General features: G+C 44.8%; 3 protein-coding genes across 5 annotated transcripts in view; all 3 read left to right on the top strand.

Moving 5' to 3' along the window:
• Positions 1–42: 42 nt before the first annotated feature.
• On the top strand, positions 43–3,728 carry DBI (diazepam binding inhibitor, acyl-CoA binding protein). Its single transcript, XM_082055105.1, has 4 exons — positions 43–201; positions 347–464; positions 2,407–2,469; positions 3,434–3,728. The coding sequence occupies exons 1-4, from the start codon at positions 193–195 to the stop codon at positions 3,505–3,507; spliced, it is 264 nt and encodes an 87-aa protein (XP_081911231.1). The 5' UTR covers positions 43–192; the 3' UTR covers positions 3,508–3,728.
• Positions 3,729–12,329: 8,601 nt separating this feature from the next.
• On the top strand, positions 12,330–15,374 carry TMEM37 (transmembrane protein 37). Its single transcript, XM_082055479.1, has 2 exons — positions 12,330–12,449; positions 13,397–15,374. Exons 1-2 carry the CDS (start codon positions 12,429–12,431, stop codon positions 13,967–13,969), a joined length of 594 nt encoding a protein of 197 aa, XP_081911605.1. The 5' UTR covers positions 12,330–12,428; the 3' UTR covers positions 13,970–15,374.
• Positions 15,375–16,709: 1,335 nt separating this feature from the next.
• The window catches only part of CFAP221 (cilia and flagella associated protein 221), a 53,118-nt gene continuing 49,004 nt past the window's right edge, over positions 16,710–20,823 (top strand). For all 3 annotated transcript variants that reach the window (XM_082055476.1, XM_082055477.1, XM_082055475.1), the window contains exon 1: positions 16,710–18,486. The gene's annotated coding sequence lies outside the window, so the exon portion shown is untranslated. The remainder of the gene's footprint in view (positions 18,487–20,823) is intronic.

Genomic DNA, 20,823 nt, shown 5'->3' with positions numbered 1-20,823 from the left:
TCCCATCCCGTGCCGCCCCCGCATTGGCTCTTTGCCTGGCCTCTCCCAGTCCCTGGCAAGCGCCGATTGGCTCTGTGTGGGCCGCGGCGCTGCGATTGGCCAGCTGACCCTCTGGTGAGGAGTGAAGCGGCCGAGCGGTGGAGGGGGTGCGGCAGACGCCAAGGGGGCCGGGATCGCATAGGGGTCGTCGCCATGTCTGAGGTACGGGCTGTGCCGGTGGGGCTGTGGGGGGTTTGGGGCGGTGGAGTATCTCCCTCCCTTTCTCTCCGCCGTCTTTTGCGGCAGCAGCCCGCGGGTGCTCACCTCCGTCCCACCCTGAGGCCTTTGCCCCTTTGCCCCCCTCTAGGCCGCGTTCCAGAAGGCCGCTGAGGAGGTGAAGCAGCTCAAGTCGCAGCCTACGGACCAAGAGATGCTGGACGTTTACAGCCACTACAAACAGGCCACAGTGGGCGACGTGAACACGGGTGGGTACCGCCTGTGCCCCGCGCTGGGCGGAGGGGTGGGGGCGATGCTGCTTTGGCCTGAGCCAAAGTGCCTGGAGGCACTTAAGGAGCCAAAGCCTCTCCCCTATTGCCTGCATCGTTTTGTGCAATCCAGTGGCTTAGCAAAAATGACTCAATACCGAGTTGGCATAGATTTGTTTGCAGGCAGGCAGAAGCTGACCTGATAAGGGTTTTTGCAACTTGTGATTTTTAGATTATATCAGCTGCTGTCTCCTAAATCGTATGGTAATGGTCTGAGGATCCTTTGTGTTTGCTTTTGTGTGAGTACTGGGTTTGGAATTTTTGGAGACCTCTGTCAATAAGGAGCTGCCTAGGTCACGGGATGCTGCTTTAATGCAAACACTTCTCAGTTGAACAGGCTTTAATAGCAAGGCAAACTATATGGGTGTGGAATTGCAACACTTGGGGGGGTGAAGGGGAGAGTGTGGTTAGTTAAACTCAGTTGGCTGCTAAAAATAGTATTGGAAAGCCAAAACAGAACAAAGTGACACAGATGTGTGTAACAGGTGAATCTTTTATAGGAGCCGCAATTAAATATCACGTTTTGGATGCACTGTAGCAGAAACATCTCTGCAGATATGCTGTTTAAAGTCTCTCCTGCTACTTCTGTTACTGGTGGCTCAGCCTAGGAGTAACATTTAGAATGAAGCTTGTCTCTATTGACCTTCTGTAACTCTTGAATAACTAGAATTAGGAAGGAAAAAGGTCTTTTTTTTTTTTTTTTTTTTTTTTTTTTGAGCTCTGGCCTCCTGACCCAGTTGCTGTTGAAGTTTATTGGGTGTTGATTGAATTCAAAGCTGGCAGTGAAGTGTTCAGGAAACCGTGTGGGTGCTTGCAGTTTAGGTGGGTTTTTTGGTTGTTTTGGGTTTTTTTTTTTGGTTTTTTTTGGTTTTTTTTTTTGTTGTTTTGTTTTGGGGTTTTTTGTGTTTTGTTTGTTTGTTTGTTTTTCTTAGAATGGGCAGTCTGGATGGAGGAAAGAACTGACTTTGGTTTTAAGATATAATCCTTTTGGTGTGGCTGGACATTAATAATACTAATGTTTGCAAAGATGCAGTGGTGCTATAGAGCTGTTAATATAATGACGTTTTTGTAAGTTGCTGTGTTCTTGTGAAGCAGTAGCTAACAAGAGTTGGCTAGAAAAGCAATCTATATAAAAGTGAGCTATTAAGTTTTTTGTTGAAGAGGAGCTGCCAACTGGCTCTGCAGGTCACATTGCCATGGGAGCAACACAAGGGTATTTTTCTGGCTAATGCACAGGCTACTGTCTGGTTCTGTTTAATTGTTTATCCTAAGAGTTGTCTAAGGAGACAGGGAAGAAGTAAAATAGGGAGGGGACTTTATGTGAAGAATAACCATATACATATCTCATTAATTTCTTCTCTGTTTGGCCACAACATAGCCTGCAATGAAGTGAGTTAGAATTCAGAGCTTATACCCCTGGATGACAGAACAAATGAAGAGCTACAGGTTAGAAACATACCATTAACTTGATGATAATAAGTTCTAAGCTATATGCCACTAGCTTTTGTTTTTATGTCTCTGCATGTAATGGACCTTAGGATGCTTCTACTTTGCTTTAGAGCTGATGTTCTTTAACCACATAGCTGTTGTGTGACAGCAGTCTCTTCAGAAAGTACGATAAAACCAAATCATGCTATTTGGTGCTCTTCTGCTCAAATGCTGCTGTCTTGAGGGAACTCAACAGACAATCTCTGCCACTAGTAGTGTTCCAACATGCTCCCTTGAGCTGACTTCATGACTACAGGTTAATAAGTAATAGCTGCAAAGACGAACCATTCTATTTTATCATAGTTAAGAGCTAAGTAGCCTTCAGGAAAGGAGTAGGTATTACCTACACCCAGAGCACACAAACTAATTCTGCTGCTCATCCTGCCTCTCTCAGACCGCCCTGGTATGCTGGACTTCAAAGGCAAAGCAAAGTGGGATGCCTGGAATGCATTGAAAGGTAAGTGTCTGCTTAAAAAATAAATAAAACTCATAACAAATAAAATAAATAAATAAATAACCACGTGCAAACTAGTCAGCAAATCATAGAATAGTTTGTGTTGGAAAAGACCTTCAAAGTTCATCTAGTCCAACCCCCTGCCATGAGCAGGGACATCTTCACCCAGATCAGGTTGCTCAGAGACCCATCCAGCCTGGCCTGGGATGTCTCCAGGGATGGGGCATCGACCACCTCTCTGGGCAACCTGGGGCAGTGTTTCACCACTCTCAGTATAAAAAAATTTCTGTGTGGTTCAGCAAGAGGTAAAATAGTATTGCCTTAGAAGACAAGAGTTCTAGGAGTTTGGAATGCCATGATGATAAACTCTTACTTTTTATTATCTCTGCAAGGCAGAAATAATCCTTAAAAATTTAGCCTGTCTCAAAGGGAAATAAGGTGCAAAATGCCCAGCTGGCCCAAGATGTTACACAAAGGAGAACTGCAGCAGCAGAAACCCAAGTCTCTGTTTTCCAGGTCCTAGTACCCCAAAGACTGAGCGCTCCCTCCAATTATTGTGTTTCTTCTAAAGCTTTCCTAACTGGAAGATACAACTGGGCTCTCTGCTCTAAATGGGGAGCCAAACAAGTGGTCTAACCTGTGAAAATGAGCTTTTTCTGGTGTTTTAAGGAGCCAGCACTACATCTAAATGCAGTCTAAGTTGCTTGAAGTTTTCCTGTAATAATTGTGAATGGCCTTAATAGAACATTGTTTAGTTGCTGTTTATACAAGTGTAGCTTTGCTTCGAAACACTGTTTTCTTATGACTGCTGAATACATTTGTTTGAAACTTTAACACTAGATTCAGAGCCAAGTGACCTCAGCTTCTTTGCTCTCTAGGAGCGTGCTGCTGTGTGCAAGGAGTTGTGACGTGCATGCAAAAGCTGTCTTAATCTGTGAAAGATGACTGTTTCCTGTGTGTCTTTCAGGAATGTCCAAAGAAGACGCGATGAAAGCTTACATAGCAAAAGTGGAAGAACTAAAGGGCAAATATGGTATCTGAGGAGTGGATGTAGTAGCCACTTGCATATCTGAATCATGCCTTATTTCTAATAATGTGGAAAACTGTTTTCTGATAATGGTTTTAAATACCTAGATTATTGTAATCACTTCTCCTCATGCCTGTAGCCCAGGGGAAGCTGTGTACCTGCCTAATATACTGACACATTATAAATTCCTTCTGGGAATAAAATCTGGAACTCATTAAAGTGCATTTGGTACTTAGCAGTTGTGATGGTCATCCCTTAGAGGTACTCTGAGCTCATCCTTTCATTGCAGAGTTGCAGCTGTCACTCACGCTGTAAGGCGTGAGCCAGGCTCTCCAGTCGTGGTGCCACTAGAGGGGCTCAGTGATCCATGTTTTGTGCAGCACGGACCTGTGTTCAAACCTAACCGCTCATGTCTGATACTATTTTTCTCATGTAGATAAATTTCAACTCACAAAAGCAAGTGCATGACGAAGATTATCGTGATGAGGCTAGGTCTAGTGCTGTGTATATGAAGAACAAGGTGCTTGATGTTTGTCATCTGGAGCTTTCAGAGACTTAGTTAACAATTGCTAAATCAACTTTCATAAAACACTTCTTGGAGATATTATTCCCCAACAACTATGTTAGGGTTCTGGAGAGAAGGTAAATACTCAGCAACTGAACACAAAACCTCCCCTGTGAAAGAAAATGTTCTGCAGACACCAAGTTGTTGATGGCCTTGATACTGTACTGCTGTAAATACAGAGCGCTGGGGCTGCCAGGTACCGAAGCTGTTGTGAGGGGTCAGTCAAGCATAGACCAGCTTAACACTTACGAAGCTGCTCAAACAGCAAGATTTACAGTGAAAATCAGCAAAATTTTATACAAAACATGCAGATGTGACCATCTCTAGTGGGCCTTTAGATATTTCAGTCTGCCTTGCATAGCCTGTTAGTTACTGAGGCCAGAAAGGGAGACTGCTTTTAACTTCTGGCCACTGAACTATTCCAGCACAGAACATCTGATAATGAAATCCCAACCCTATATGGGAATAAGGCATTTGAATTCCTGCTATACCAGTTAACATCTGAACAGGTGAGGATATCAAACCAAACAGTCTTCAGATAAACAATTGATTTACAGAAATACATAGGGATGAGACATGTCATTACATATCTGTCCAGGTAAATGCATAGTTCAGTACTAACTTACACAGGCTTTACTGTGTGTAGTACCTAGCTTGTCTGTTCTTATGCCACTGGTGAGAGATCGATATAACTTTACCTTATGTGTTTTCAAAAATTAGAACCTCTCCCTTTGCTGCTTTTAATGGGAAATGCTCCTGGAGCTACCTGTTGACTCTTCAAAATGTACTAGGATAAAGAAGGATTTGTTCCCTAGTCTCATAAGGAAAAAGGTGGTTTCTTCTTGTTCTTCTGTGTAATATTAGCATGTGAGGGGTTTTACCTCCTTTTGTACCCTGTTAGTTATTGGAAATTGTGTTAATTACATTCACCTTGCTGAAGAGGGGTGAGAGCAGATGTTCAGCCTAGGAGATTATTTTAGCTCTTTGCCAGCCCTAAACTCCACAGCTGTACTTTGTGAAGCTGGTTATTCTTGGAGGATTCTGTCAACCTTTAGCAGAATGTAACTCATACTGGGAAATGCTTCCATTTCTGCTCTTGTTTGCTGGGAGCTGATGTACTGTGAGCATGCTGTGCTTTGCTAACATGCTTTCTATCAAAACAGGTGTTTTCAGAATTTTTGGCTACTAAAGCAGTGGAATTGGGTTCTGTCTAGAGAGTGGGATGGGAGTAACAAGTTCTATGTCCTAGTCCTCATTTGGCTTTAATTTCCCCTGTGAGACTTAACTAATTTTTACAGTGCTGCTCTTTCTCATACCTGTCTGGCATTAGGGAAACATTGCTAAGTACACAGTATTTATCCCAGAGAGGGGTTGATCTTGGCCAGGCTTTTCTATGCTGCCTTCTACTTACAAATAATTCTGTTTCCCATTCTCTACAAGTGACAGAGAACTCCACCTTTAATATCTTTACCTGAGCACTTTCACTGTAGTAACACTTTGTTCTTGTTTGCAGCTCCACCTTCCTTAGGACAGTAACATTAGTCTTACTATTTGGAGTAAGCTGAAAAACTCAAGTTGTGGAAGAGACTCCAAAACAGGCAGAAACAAAGGTACTGATGTCTGTGCACAGTGTTTGTGACAAAGCAGCAACACAAAAATTGGCTGTGTAGCCATTAACTGTGGGTAGAGGTAATTGCTTTTATTATACCAACACAGTGGTAAAAACAGACAACCATTAAGGTATACAGCCTTGAGATTTGAAACAGAAGCAGCAACCCTCAAACCAAAACATAACTTCAGAACTATTACTATGTCTGCAGTAAGGTACTCTGGATGGAGGAACAGATGGTTTTGCTGGCTGGGCAGTGCTGCAAAATGGGATTGTTCTGACACCCACTCAGGGAGTTGCTGCCATTTCCTCAGCTTTAGATCAAAGAAAGGCCAACAACATCCTGATCCTTGCAGTGTTTGTGACGGGGAAGAGACGTGCACTGAAACAAGCCCAGCACACAGGAGGTCAGAGGCCAGCTGGCACACACGCACTCAGGTCTGGTTTGCTGAGTTTGCAGAGTGTGCAGGATGGAATCTGGACTTTGGATGTGGCGATAATAAATGTTAACTTGCATCTGTGATAAGACAGTGTTCCTTCCATCATGCTGCTGCTATTAGTTTTTGCACAGACAAACTGGTTGATTGGTACCCAGTGTGATTAGAGGTAAGCTGTAATGGGGATGTTGTTTTCCTTTTTTTTTCTTGTGGCTTTCGCTTGCTTTTACCAAACATATGAGAAGGTGCAACACCCCTAGCATAGATTTAACAAATCAGTGCTGATGTGCTGCTTAAGGCACACAGGAGTTTTCAACCCTGCGAAGTTCACCTTCTGTTCAACTAAAAAGCGCTCTGAGGTTTACTGCAGTGTGCAACTTCTCTTTCTGTCAAAATTATTCAGTCCTCATCTGGAATGATCTTGTGAAACAGTGCAAGTATTTTAACCTTTGAACTTATTTGCCCCTGATGATACTGCTAAAATAAATGACAATTCTATTTGCTGTTGCTTAAAATATTTGTTCTGCCCCGAGTGTTCATGGCAAACAATATTGGGCAATACTACTTTGGAGTTGAGGGGGCATTTGAGCTGTCTTGTGGGATTGATTATGAATTGGAGGAGACAAAAAAAGAGAATGCATTTTGTCTTGGATAGGTTTCTAAATACCACAGCTGTTACCCGAAGTGTCTTCCAAGTTGTCAAAGCTGCTTAGAGGCAAGATAAGTTGATAATACATAGATGTAACACATTTGAGTGAGAGTTACAGTATTAAACTTGCAAGTGTAAAAGTTCATAGAACAAAAGATAGAATCAATTTTTTTTTCCTACACCCAGGTGTATGAGATCTTCAGACTCAGATAACTGGTCTATAAATTAGCCAGTCTTCAGCTGCTCATTTAAAGTGCAAATAACATAGATCCATTCTAAGCATGAGTCTGTCTTCATGGTTTATATGATGAGCTTGTATTGCCTCTAGAACCAGTGTATCTCTGAAAGTTAAACACACCTTGGCTGGGTTATTCTAGAACAGAATTCTCGTGGAGTTTGGCTGCAGTGGTCTTTCAATGTTCATTCCCATTTTCAGCTGTGGCTACTGGATTTTTGGTTAGTCCCTGTACACATGCTTTTATTTGTCAAAGTCTGATACAATGCTCGTTAGAGCTAATTCATCTCTTACAACCACCCTGCCAGCCAGTGTAGTTATACAGCAATCCTTTGCTGTCTAAAGAATACCTGAAGACATACAGAGCTGTTCTCAAAACCATTCAGTGTGTCTTACCGCTAATGTTGGAGAGCGTTCCTGTACTTTAGGCTGTCCTGAGTAATGGAGAAGTAATTCAAAAATCCAGTGTCGTGAATGAGCATGGTTCTGGGGAGGAACAGCTGCTAAGTAGTCCTGGAGCTTGTTAAGCTTAGGAAAGAGGTGATACAAAAAACTGCCTGGAAGTGGAATCAATCAGTGGTTCAACAAATTCTTTCCAATCTTTATGTTAGCAAGGATTATTTTAGCTCCAAGTACTGCCACTGTAATGACAAGCTGTTTATTGTTATGTGAAAGAGCCCAAGGCCCTGGCACACTGAGATATGATCTCTCTGCCCAGCCAGGAGTGTCTGTTGCAAGCCCAGATTGCCTCAGGCAGGTGATTCCACACCCTGGAAAGAATGAAAATGGCATTGCTTGGCTAACACAGCCAGGGAGACACCTTGGTTGTCTCCACCAAAATGTGCAAAGGCACTGACTCGAATGTGTTCCCCAAAAGGCTGAGATAGTGGGATGCCATTGCCCCCTTGCAAACGCTGCTCATTTTAATAAGTTCTGATCTGAAAGGTGAGCTCAGCAGTTTAATGTACTTGGTATTTTTAAATCTGAGTATTTAGCTGCACTCTGCTGCAAGAAGAAACATACATATGACAGCTAAGAAACTGAATATGATTTCCCCCAGCTTATTTAGTATTGTAATATGGACCCAAATTTTTCTAGTAGTGCTAAAATGGCTAAAGTTTGATTTATTATTTTTTTTTTTTTTTACTGAATGTATATTTCAAAGCATCAATTTGTCACAATGGACAGATACAGATACTTCGAGGTATGTCCTAAGCCAGCGCAACAATTGCCAGAGGTCACTGGAAACTGTGGAATCCAAAGCAAAACAAGTGAGCACCCAGTGTTGGGTCTCTGCAATATGATACTGAGGTAGGTCCAGAAACTGATCAGAAATTAAGAAAAATATAAATAAATTCTTTCCAGGATACAAACTATATTCCTTTAAGCCTGTCCTTCTGCTTTAAGTCTCCAGTCCCAGGTGGGGTGAGCAATCTGCCTGCCAGCAGCACCAGAGAGGTGTCCAGGCAGGAGGCAAAGTGAAACCACCTGACTCAGGAGTTGTCTCCTCTGTACGTGCATAACTGCACCTCTCCTGTGTGCCAAGACCAGGCTGTCTGCTTGGCTGCAGTAACATGCAGTGATGGGAGGAAAATCATGAGCTAAAATTGTTGTGACAAGGGGTTGGTCTGAGCTGTATAGGCCTTGGTACAACACAAACCCCGCCCCCCCCCCCCCCCCGCCCCGATGTTCCACATGCTGCCTGGGGCACTATTCACAGAGGTTGACTGTGCATGTCTTCCCAGAAGCTGCTGGTCTTGAAGAGCTTGTTAGCAACTTGCTGACTTTTTGCCCCATTCCAGCAGCTCTGTTTCAGCCCAACTAGGCTGAACCCAGCCTGAGCTGAAGGCAACTTCAACTTGTATTTTCAATCTACTGTCAGAAAGAAAAAAAAAAATGCAAAAGAGCAGTGGCAATAGACAGCTTTTTGGGAAAGATATAAAGAAAACCATTTTGCCCCTCATACAGGCCTTGGACATCTCCAAAAGTCTTGGTCTGCAAGATACTGAAGATCCATTTGTCTCTAAGATCAGTTTGATGTCTGTCCAGAAAGACACCTTGAAAGAGGGATGAGGCAAAAATTAGGGTTTAAATGCCCAGCCAGATAAGTTGCTATGTCAAGAATTAAAGATGTGATCAGAAAGGATTTTATTCAACAGACAAAATGCATTTATAGAAGTAATCAGCTTTGAGATTAGATGAACCTGGGCTGGTGGTGACTCAATCCCTTGTGTTCTGCTTTACCTCAAAGTGAAACACTTCTTCAGGTAACCATTCCCCAAGCCCCTGGCAGCTCGGACTTCAGTCCTGAACCTTTTCTGGGCTTCTGCAGAAGAAAAACTGGAACAGATTGTTCAGTGCTAAAGTTTTAACAAAAGTCTCTGGTAAATTCCATTATTTATGAACACATTTCCCTGAAAACTTTCTCTCCAGGGATAGGATGTGAAAAACCCACTTAAACAATAGAGAAAAGGGACTTTCTAAACAAAATAATTAAACTGGCAACATACCAAGAACTCTACATTAATACAGCTGAACCAAAAATACATCTGAAGTGCTTTAAAGGTCATTTTCTGTGTTGTTATGATGTAGGTAATGTATTTTTTCAGGAAAAAAAAATCATATTTTTTCCTTTTAAAGTACTGAGCACTTTTTGTTGTAAAGCACTGTTTTCACATATGATTTTCCAAAATAATAATCTCAAAGTCATATTTACACAATTTGTCTTTTCTGCAAGCAATTCTGTTATTTTTTTTTTATCTTTAAAAGATGGAGAATGTGTTTGGCTTGTTTTGTTATGAGACAATGAAGATAAACTCATGTGTCCATTTGAAAAAAGTGCACAGTTCCAGCAGGCTTCATAAATCCAGACATCTTTACCAGAAGGTATCTCCAGCCAAGCAACAGCAGAAACTAAGTGCTAATGAACTGTTAGGAACTGCTCTATTCACACAACTGTTACCATCATCCTCCCCTCAGCACCTTCAGTAAAGAGAGAATCTGAAAGTACTAATTCAATGCTGGTATTAATTACAGGTCGAGTTTAATTCTGGTTTATATCTTATATTTGGGAAAACTGAATCAAATATAAAATATTAAAGCAATTTTGTACCATCCCAAAGGATCATTTTCCTCAAAGAACTAGCTTGGCAGGTAACTATGTATCTGCTCAAGGATCTAAGTATGACAAGGACCAGTTTTGGTTTCAAAATCACTTTTAAGTTCCTCTTTCTACAAAGCTTTTCATGCACGTGTTTGCTCATGTGAGCCTTACCACAGGCTTTTTTGAAAAATGATCTTCAGCAAGATATACCTCGCTTTTCTTTTTTGTTTTTGATTGCTAAAGTCATTAGGATGACTCACATGTTTTAAAGGCAGATCTCCGCTTAATAATTTTACTAATTTGGGGCCAAATTGCCTAATGCTGTGCAGGATTGAGTCTATGTTACAGAAAGCATAAGTCATGTGAGGCTTTTGCTAGATAAGAGCTGGTATATTTTGTCTGGCCTGAGCCTGCATTTGCTCAGCAGGGTTACATGCAAACAGCGTTTGTTCATGCAGCAAATGAGACAACATGACCTGCTTGTGCTTTTAGAGCTGAAAACACATAAACATTGTTAAATTTGAAGCTTAGAAGTGAAGAGTGTAACAGCAAATGCATGTGATCAATCTGAACACTGCAATGGGGAAATGCTGTTTAACCTGTGGAATAAAAGCCCAGGATGTTCACAAAGTTATTCTGTCATCCGATGAACCTAAAATAAAAGAAATGTGGCAAGCATCAAGTTTGCTTGCTTGGATAACATGTTCAGAAAACAAAAAATGTCGCAGACCACAAACCCACAAAAGTTGTTTTAACAACAGACCTTGCAAATATTTGCCATGTGTCACAAAAGCAGAAAATCCCAATTCAGTGTTCCATAGGAATATAATCTAATAATGTATACAGCTTGGAAGAGAAACAATTAGACACAAGATTTTGCCGGAGGAGAGAAAGAAAAAGGTTGGAATTTATCATTAAAATGTGAAGCATGAAAAACCAAAGTAAACATATTTTTCAGAACACTGTTTTTTTCTCTAGATTAAAAATACAATAAATAGTATTGCAGAAAACACCTGCAGCCAAATCAGAGCAGATATAGATATATATCTGTTTTAAAATGAAACATAGAAAGCCCTTGTAAAGCTGTGTAGAGATTAAGATAATGAGACTCTCTGTATAGGCAACTAATTTGTTCAGAAATGGAAGCTGAAGGAAGGGTAAAGTTACAATAATTTCTACTACCCCGTGTTGGAGAAGGAAATCCTTCCAGCTCCTTTTGGCTAGAAAGGGAATGGTTGAGTTCTGAGCCCGGCTTCATACAAGGAAGGTGCAGGAACTCCGGCCTGCGAGTCCATCCACTGGAGCCTGTGCAATCAGTGCAGACCTCTCCGCTGAAACTGAAATCAGGATTTGGCAGCAAAACAAGAGTTTCTGATGACACTGCAAATTTCCTTGAGCTTCTTTTTTAAGCTGTTTCTGACATTAAAAAAAAAAATAAATCAGTAATTCATTAGAGGATGGCAAAACATGAGTGAGAAAAAGAGCAAGGGCATAAAACTTCATGAGCAGAGACAGTTTTGCTGACAGTACAGGTGGAGATACATAAGGTTAAGTACACTGGTAACAGATAAGAGCCGCACACAGCCTAAGGTGAGAGGCCAAAATCACAGTGGACAAGGAGGAAAGCCCGTGTCCCAGTGGCTTTAGAAACACAAACCCCAGGAGCAGCCGCTGCTGGGAAGGGCAGGACTGGTTTCTGTGTTGCCTGGCTGAGTATCACTGTGCACAGCACCACATCCCCAGGGCCCGTTCCCGGAGCGGTGCAGAGGGACTCCCCTGCAGCACACTACTGGTGAAGCGCAGTACTCACCTCTCAGAGGGCTGCGGGCCCGGGGGAGGACAAGCAGGAGACTGAATCATAGAATGGTTTTAGTTGAAAGGGACCTTAGAGATCGTCTAATTCTAAGGTCTCAGGTTTGCTCCCCATCCCAGGAAGGCCTGGCATCAGGGCCAGAAACGCTGCCTGGAGAAACAAACCTGGAGCCGTTCAGGGATACACAGGCACCCAGGGGTGCAGATGAGGCTGCAGCACGGCGGGAGGAACCGCTGCCGCCCGGGATACCAGCTCCTCGGGCGGTGGTGCTCTAGACCGGGCATGGACAAGCCTGTGACCCTGGCCCGGGCAGCGCTGGCTCTCCCCGCTCTCTCGGGCCATTGGGAGCAGCAGCCCGGCTTGGCTCAGCCCGGCTCCGCCCGTCGGGGCCGCGCTGCTGACTCAGCCGCGGGGGGGCCCGCAGGGCGCCCGGGCGGGGCGGGCGGACGGGCTGCCCGCCGCCCTCCGGGGACATAAAAGGCCGCGGCCGGAGCCCGCCCGCGTCTTTCTGCGCCGCCGGCACCATGACGGCCATTGGGGCGCAGGTACGTCGCCGATCTGCTCCCGCGGGGGAGGCTCCGGGCGCTGGGGCCGCGCATCTCCCCGCCGTGGGGCTGTTGCTCCGGCTTGTCCCTGCACAGCCAGGATCACCCCAACCCTCACTAGAGCCACGGGGCGCGGCCAGCCGGATCCCCCCTCCCCGGACCGGCAGCAGCTCCCCTGTGTCCGTGGATTTCCCCTCCCCACAGGCGGGGCTGCAGCCGCTCTTTCTCCGCACTTGGGTCTCTGAGCACCACCGCCTGCCGTGCAGGGCTGGAGGCGGTTGCGGGGTGCTTGGCTTCTATTTTAATTACATTTCGGGCCCCCTTGGAAGGTTTCGAGGAGGAGCGGGGCCGCGCGTTGCCCACGCGGGTTCTTGGGGGCTGCAGCCCCTCCAGCCCCGCGGAAGTCGAGCCGTGCCGCCCGCGGGTTGAGGAGCCGGGTCCGGACCGCAGCTGTTGCCGGCAAATGGAGGGGGGAGTCCGGCTGGCTGCAGCCCAAAAAGGCTGTGGGAAAAGAAAGGGCAGTGCTGGTAATTGGGTGGTCCCCCCGCCCCGTTTCTGCTGCCTCCCCCGTCCCAGACGTCGAGCTCCATTCTCCCAGGCAGGGGCCGGCGGTTTCCTGCAGCCCTGCCAGCGCAGGAGGCTGTGCTGCGGGAGCCCTGGCGCAGGGACCTTGCTCAGCCCGGAGCCTTTGTGATCTCGAACCCGGCCCTTGACGTGGGAGCATTGTTCTTGCAGCCAGGGAACCTGGAGTGCTTCTCCCACCCTTCCTTTCTCCTGGCTACAGCCTGTAACTACATTGCTTTCTTATTTGAGAAATAGTTTGATGTGCACAAGCAAATCACATTAAACGCTGAAGTCCCACAGCTTTGTCCCTCTGGTTTCACTTTACCCTAAAGTAGTACTGTTAACTCATATTTTTTTCCTCACCCTCCCTTTTATCCTTTAAGGCGCAGAGGCTGCTGGTGCACCGGAGACCACAGAAATCCTTCTTTGAGACGCTCATCAGGAGCTTAATCATCTTGTGCGTGGCAATAGCGGTGGTCTTGTCATCCATCTCTGTCTGCGATGGCCGCTGGCTCTTTGCAAGGGGGCAGCTCTTTGGACTGTGGCACTTCTGCACCGTTAGCAATGGCACTGTCCTGAAGTGTGTCACTGACCTCAGCCTGGCCAAGGTGGAGGGGTTGAGTGTGGGGATGATTCCCATAAGAAGCATGGTTGCCTTTGCTGTTGTGGTTGCCATCTTTGGCCTGGAGCTCCTGATGGTGTCCCAAGTCTGCGAGGATGCTAATGCAAGGCGGAAGTGGTCAATGGGCTCAGTTCTCATCCTCTGCTCCTTTTTGCTGTCGGCCACTGGAGTTCTGAGCTTCTCCATCCTTGTGAAGGATCACCTCACCTTCACGGGTTTCGCGCTGACATACTGGTGTGAGTTCGTCGCTGCCTTTCTCTTCTTCCTTAATGGGATCAGTGGACTTCACATCAACAGCCTCACCCACCCCAGGAACAGGGTAGGCAAAATTTAGGTGCAAAGCGTGTACAGAAAGGCCTTTGTGTAATCAGCTTTGCCAATTAGACTGGAAAAAAAGGGAGTCTAATGAAGTTTGAAAAGTACACCGTGTCTTAAATTGTGTGCAAGGAGGGGAAGCATGAGTCAGTCAGTCCTGGTGCCTGTAGAAGACATACCCACCCACTGGTCAGCGTGGAGGGTGGCCCAACGTGAGCAAAGCACAGACTGAGACTGGCTGCTGCTGAAGTGTGGGGTTTTTTGAAGGAGTGGCTTCAAGAAGATGGTGTCCCATTAAATGTGCAAAGGGGTGGCAGACTACAACCTACTCATGTGGGCTCAGTTCTGAGGCTTATACAAAGCTTGTATTACTGGAGGTTTGGTGTTGCTGGGCTTTTTCCCCTACTCTGGAGCCTGTGAAGAATATAACACAACTTTAATGTGTCTCATGGCTTTGCTCTGTCTCAGGGACAGATGATTTGTCCCTGGCTGTGCTCGCTGGCATGGAGTATAGAAAATCTTCACTGGATCTTTCCTCCATTTCCCTTTCAAAAGAGAAGGCACACAGATCTTGATCTGGTCACCAGTGTTGTTTTCTGTTGGCGTGTTCCCTGTATCTGTCCTTTCCTGTGAGAGAGGTGCAGGGAGATGTAGCTGCCTGTATATCACATGCCAATAAGTCACCCAAACTGACTCCCTCACAGCCCCTGCAAAGTTCACTGTCTTGGGGCATTGCTCTTCCTGGTTTCCTTTTTACCCCTTTTGTGCAAGCAGGACAAGGTCTGCAGGGGCTTTAAGTTGGGCATCGTGGCTGGGCAGACCATGCTGAGACCACTGCACCTTCTGGGGTGTGTTTTGGTTCTCAGAGTGTCCTGCTGGGGCAATGGGAAGTCAACTCATCTTGTAGTTGAGAGTCTCCTGTAGCATTTCCTCTGGGAGGATAAAGCTCTAGATCTTCCTGACCAGACCAAGTCCTTTTCTTCCCTGATTAACAGTGGGCCTGGGATGAGAAGCCCAAGATTGCCCAAGGAGGGTCTTATGGGAGCAGCTGTAATCTGTCACAGCTGATGGAAATCCAAAGAGACTGAGACAAAATTATATTAAGGCTGGTCTTCCTCCTGCCAATGCTTGAGTCAAGATCTCTACAATTGCTACAGCTTTGAAGGTCCCCATGGTGTCTGATGTAAAATAAGAAAAGACCTCAGAGGTTGGGTTGCCCCACATGTATCCTCCCTGCCCTACATACAGCACTCCATTGACCACAGATTAAAGTGTCTTCGGAGTATTTCAGGGTCTCTGGTTAAATGTTTGGTTTGTATCCTCTGGTAAGACTGCTTGTATTTTTCTGTGAGGACAAATGTTTCTATGTGTTTCATCTCTGTAACTTGTCTGATAGCTGTTGAACAAGGTTTTCATTTCCTGTGCAGCAAGTTTGACAGAGTTTTTTACCTGAAACAAAAGCATCATAGCACAAGGGCTGGGAAGGTTGTGCAGGTGAGCTGTGAGTAAACAGCTTTGTCTTTGAAAGTGAAGAATCCTAAGTCCTGCCTGAGCATACATCCACACCTGTTGAATGTGCTCCTGTGGATTCACCTTCATGAAGACAGTTTCCATTCCTTCTCAGATTTCTGTAACTTTTCAAGACAATGCTCCTAAGGCTGTCTCACAATGCAGTTTCAGACCAGGCTTGCTCTGGACAGTGCCAGTTGTGCTTTTGCATGTGCATTGGCCATCTTTCTGGGGAGATAATGCACAAAGCTGTGCAAGCCAGCCAGCTCCTGAAGTTCTTCCATGTTTGAGGCTCTGTCATGGTTTCTTGACCCTCTCAAGGACAAGGACTTGTGCCTTTAACCTGTTTCTGGAAAACCACACTGTGATTCTGTTTCTGTGAAGGTGCTTTTGATTTGCCAAATTGCACTGTTGAGGACATGCTAGTGGGCTGAACTTGCAAATGCTTGTGTGAACAGTGCTGTTGGCTTTAGCAGAGCCACTTAATCCAGAGAGATTCTGCAAGGTCCAGTCCCAAACTGTTTCACTTTGGTGTTACCAAGTGGTAAAGTGCCTTAACTAACCAATAAATCAGTTGTGGTGCTTAGGGATACCCATGCCAGGCAGGACAGTTCCCCTCTGTGAGGTCAAGAGTGTCCATGGCTTGTCTAGAAACATGGATGTAATTTTGGAGTGCCTTCTTGGTGACATTCAGAACTGGAAATAATTTCTCTGTGTGTGTTCCCCTTTTTGCTAGTGGGCAACAGTGCCAGACTGAGCCCCAGCCTGGCGTTCCCACTCGGGTTAGAGGGAGGCAGCAGATAATTGGCCATTGAGTTCACCCAAGACTTGGTGGAAATATGAATGATTTTAGGATGTCCTCTGCTAGCTGAAGAGGCCTTTTGTTGGGGGTAGGGAATCCTCTATGGAAAATAAAGTAATTCCTTTTTCCAACTGGCTTTGTGTAGTACTACTTGACTTAATGATGCTAGGAGAAGATGCATTTTGATGGCTAAATACTACAAAACAAGGTTGATTGTCTTGGAGACATCCTTATATAGAGCAACTTGTGCAGCAATGGGTAACTGCTCATTTTCTGAAGCCTGTGGAAGCAACAAGCAATATTCCTGAAGTTTGTTAAATAAATTTCTTTGAAATAAGATAACTGTAATTCTCTCTTTCTACATTTAGATATCAGGGTGCAGATTTAAGGGGATGAGCAGGGTTTATGTAATCTCTGAGGCACCAATTCTGTGTGTTTATCCAGCTAGATGAATGAAGAAACAACTGCTTGGCGCTTCGCCGAGCTCCAACCAAGGAAGCCAAGACCCTGCAGCTGCTGCACATTCCCCTCTCCTTTCCCCTCCAGGGTCTCCACACCAATCCAAGCAGCCAGCACTGCTTTCTTGTCTTGCAAAAACAAGAGGGGCTCTTAATGATTTCCTGCTGTTGCATGTGCTCTGTTTACCAGCTAGAGAGCTCCTTCCTGTGTCCTTCACCTCTCTGTCCCCACACCACACCCTGGGTCTAAAGCATCGTTGCTCTTTTCCCCAGCTTTGCAGAAGTGGTATCAGAGCACAAAAGTGTTTATACACTTTTCCCCCAAGTACTGACAGGTTTAGTTAAATTTAGTTAAACAGATCTCCAGCTTCACCGCTGAATTAGTTTATGTAACTTCAAGGAAGTTGATTAGCACCTGGTGTTCTTTCTGATGGGAGAGGCCATTGGTCAGTCTCAAATGGTTTAATATCCTTTGAAAGCAGGATAATGAACATCACCTCTTGTTAATGAGCTGTTTAGACTTGCTCAGTTACTAATTTTAATTGGAAGCTTGTGCACAAACTATTGCTTGTGGATGAGAATAAGGAAATAATGGTACAGGGCATGCTAACTAGAAAGATATCCTGGACTGTTACTGGTGCTTTGATATTAACTCTACAGTACCTCCATCAACTGTGTTTGGAGGGACACCTGGTTTGGGGGTTGAGCTTTGCTTGCTTTTGTGAGTCAGGGGAAGGCGGTTACAGAAAGATAATTCCTTATCTGCTTTCTCTTTCCCTCTGCTGGGGCCTGTGGTGAGCCGGTAATGGCCTTTCTTCTAAACCTTCCCATCAGCTTGCACCTGTAAGAAGGGCCTTGCTTCTGGGTGGAAGAAAGGTCTGCCCTGAGGGGTGTTCTGGAAGGGGTGTTGGCTGGATTCCTGGGGCCTCTCACCTTCACATGGATCCAACCCCTCCAAATTGGCACCACCCTCTTCTGAAAAGGTTCATTTCAGGTCCCCCAATGCATTGCACAGTGTAATTATTCACTGCACAGCGTAATTGTTCACTGCACAATAATAGTGCGTCTGGATTCTGACAGTTTTGCTGGGAACTTCCTTGTTTGCTGTATTGGGAGAGAAAATCCATTAATTACTTCCTTTTAAATTCAGCCTTAGATCTTTGACCACTGATGTTCAAGCTGCTGGAACTTTTGCCTGCACGGCTGGCTCCTCAGGGGACTGGGGGTGAATGGCCAGAGGCTGACACCAGTGTCCCAGAATAAGGGTAACTACTTGTCTGAAAGATGGTATTCAAGTCCCCCTTCCTGATGATAAACTGCTTTGAGTACCCGTAACAAGTACAGAAAGAGGGAAGTCGGTAAAGCCCAAATACAGAGTTTGTGTTCAGCCTGTGTCAGTTGTTTCAGGCTGCTGGGTTTGTGCCTGGCACCCCGTGATCTCCCACTCTCTGTTTTGCTCACTGAGATTTACTTCCCTGTTCATCTGCTTATAAACATGTCAACATTCCTTGAGCTAAGTAGCTCTTTTCTTCAATATTCTTCCATTTAGCTAATTGAGAGATCCCCAGCAGGGAAGGGTGCTTTTGCGTCACCTGTGCAGAAGATGGGCAAGGTAAGAATCCATACCACTTTGGTGGTGATTGGCAGCACTGTATTGCCTGGGACCACCTGCCTGAGTGGACTAGGTCTTCCCAAAGAGCTGAGGACTCCGAATGCCAGCTGACAGCTGAGGGTTTTTATGGATCCTCAGCTTTTCATACAAACCAGGTCAGTGCTTGATGCCAGAATCAAATGTAAAACAGAACCTGGCAATACTTATTATTTTGGGGAGATTGTTTGTTCGTTTGTGGTTTGGTTTATTTTTTGTTTGTTTGGGGTGGGGTTTTTTGTTGTTTTTGTAGTTGTTGTTATTTCAGGAAGGTCAAATATAACAAAAACAGCCATGTAAAACAACTTACGCTAGAACTTTTTTTTAAAATACAAAAAATAAGAGCATTTTGTTTCAGGGCATGTGGTTCACCCCTGTTCCACCAGGGCTATGGTACAAATAGGTATCACATTCAGCCTGGGCTCCACCTGACCTTGTGCCACCAGTGCTGGTCCTGACTGCTCACCGCAGGGCTGAGCTCTTATGCCAGTTTGTGGGAGAGCAAATAATTGCATCAGATCTAATTAATTACATGTTATTGTACCTTTGAATCTATATTTCTTCATTTATGCTGAAAGAAGGCACTTGCCCTTAAACAGCTGCTTTGGCTTGACTGGTACATGTTTAATTCTCAGGGAACACACAGGTTGTTTTATTCTTCTTGGTCTTATTTGTAGGCCAGAGAGAAAATTAGGTTAATGGTTGTCTCTTTTTGGAAGTATCTGAGTTGTTAAACGCATTGGGACAGAGTGAACCCCTGAGGAGGCTGGGGGCTCTGCTTGGCTGGGGTTAGTCAGCAAAAAGTGAGACCTTTCACTTCTCTCTCGGTCATGGGACTGATGCTGCTTCTGCTCTTCCTTCCTCGTGCTTTGGCTGAGTCTTAAAGAATGATGTTGACTCAAAGCCTTGCAATTTCAATAAAAAGTTGAAAATTAATTCCTGGAAATCCTTGTCACTTCACTGCTTTGTGTTTGATTTCTTTTTTTCCCCCTGGTTTTAAAGAGGTTCAGCTCTCCCACTACTGGGTGACCGGTATCAAAAGGCAAAGCCAACCAGGCAGGGGAGCTGGAGTGAAGGCAAAACCCTCTCATCTGCTGTGGTGCCCATCCTGGCCCAGGCAGCGCCTGTTTGCCAGGGAGGATACAGGCTGTGCCGCCTGTCTGCACCAGCAGAGGAAAAAAATACATTTTTCCAGAATCTCAGGGTTTGAAATGGTACTAATAGCACTCAAAAAACCTGCTTCTGCACAGGTACTTTAACTTTGAAAGCATCCTTTGAATTTCTCTGTGTGTTTACCTTCTGGTAAAATGGCAGAAGTCTACTGTGATGATTTGTTGTGAACAAAACCTCCTTAGAGCAGTTTTGGGAGAGTTGGGGAGTGCTGCTCTACTCGGTCAGCATTTGACATACCACACATGTTTTGCCAACGTCTTGTAGGTGATCAGGAAAAGAGAGAAGTATGATAAATACCACTTGCTTTCTTTCAGTTATCTGTCAGTTATCTTTGCCCTTGAAAAAGAAATGCAAGAACTACCCCAAGTGGGGAAATGCGGATACAAAATCAAGGAGGAGTCCTGGTTGCATTTGTTGGATGAATTCCTTTATCCCTTTCCTACTCAAACTAGGGAAATTTTCTTAACAATTTTATGTTTAAGAACAGAAAGCTGTTAACAGAAGCTCAGATACCTTGTGACAGTGTATTACAGTGCGCAGCTTTGCGGATTTCAGCACGCTAAGTCCTTGTAGACTCTGAAGAGATTTTTGGCAGACACTATGGTGGGTTTTTTACACAAGATACCTTGTACTGTCCAGTTTAATTGAGATTTAAATCTCTCAAGGGATTTCATTGCTTCCATTCAAAGACTAGCTGGACAAGTCTCAGGTTCAGACCCAATAGGGAAGACCCATCTTAATGAAGTTTTCTTGGCCACCCTTGGAATATGCTGTAGTAGCTCTTTTACAATTTCAAAAAGATACAAAGATCCAAATTGGGCCACTACTATTTCTGAGATCTCCACTGTTAGAAGACACAAAGGAAGAAAACTGTCTGAACCTGCCACTGGAGCATATGTGAGCAATGGATATAGAGTTAGAGAAGACACAGGAGCTCAGCTGTGCTTTATGTTCTTAGTGTCCACCATCCATCACCACAACAGAAAGACTTTGAGTCTTGGTAAATTTTAAGGATGGATTAATCTTTCATTTCAAACCCATGGGCTATGTTAAAGTATGGCATGTAACCTTCATTGTATGAAATTTGATGTCCTCCCATCATCAACAGCAGAAGAAACAGAGAACATCTAATACTCACTAGCTGGGCTTAGCCTGGAACATGTTGGAGAGCCACACGGAAAATGAAAGGTCACATTTAAAGCAGAAATAGCAGCTGAAAAATACTGGCGTGGAAAGAAACACAAATGACTGTGGCCAGAAACCCAAGGAAGAGAACATTTTGG

This window comes from Streptopelia decaocto (genome assembly GCF_964273445.1).
Source record: "Streptopelia decaocto genome assembly, chromosome: 6".
NCBI lineage: Eukaryota > Metazoa > Chordata > Aves > Columbiformes > Columbidae > Streptopelia > Streptopelia decaocto.
Note: the sequence above shows the minus strand (reverse complement) of the source record. Positions and strands in the feature narration are given on the sequence as shown.

Excerpts from the sequence above, each read along its gene's own strand:
- TMEM37 (XM_082055479.1), top strand. The coding sequence starts at position 12,429 with ATGACGGCCATTGGGGCGCAG. Across the intron at positions 12,450-13,396 it reads TGACGGCCATTGGGGCGCAG|GCGCAGAGGCTGCTGGTGCA; the intron begins GTACGTCGCCGA and ends TTATCCTTTAAG.
- DBI (XM_082055105.1), top strand. Across the intron at positions 465-2,406 it reads AGTGGGCGACGTGAACACGG|ACCGCCCTGGTATGCTGGAC; the intron begins GTGGGTACCGCC and ends TGCCTCTCTCAG. Across the intron at positions 2,470-3,433 it reads TGCCTGGAATGCATTGAAAG|GAATGTCCAAAGAAGACGCG; the intron begins GTAAGTGTCTGC and ends TGTGTCTTTCAG.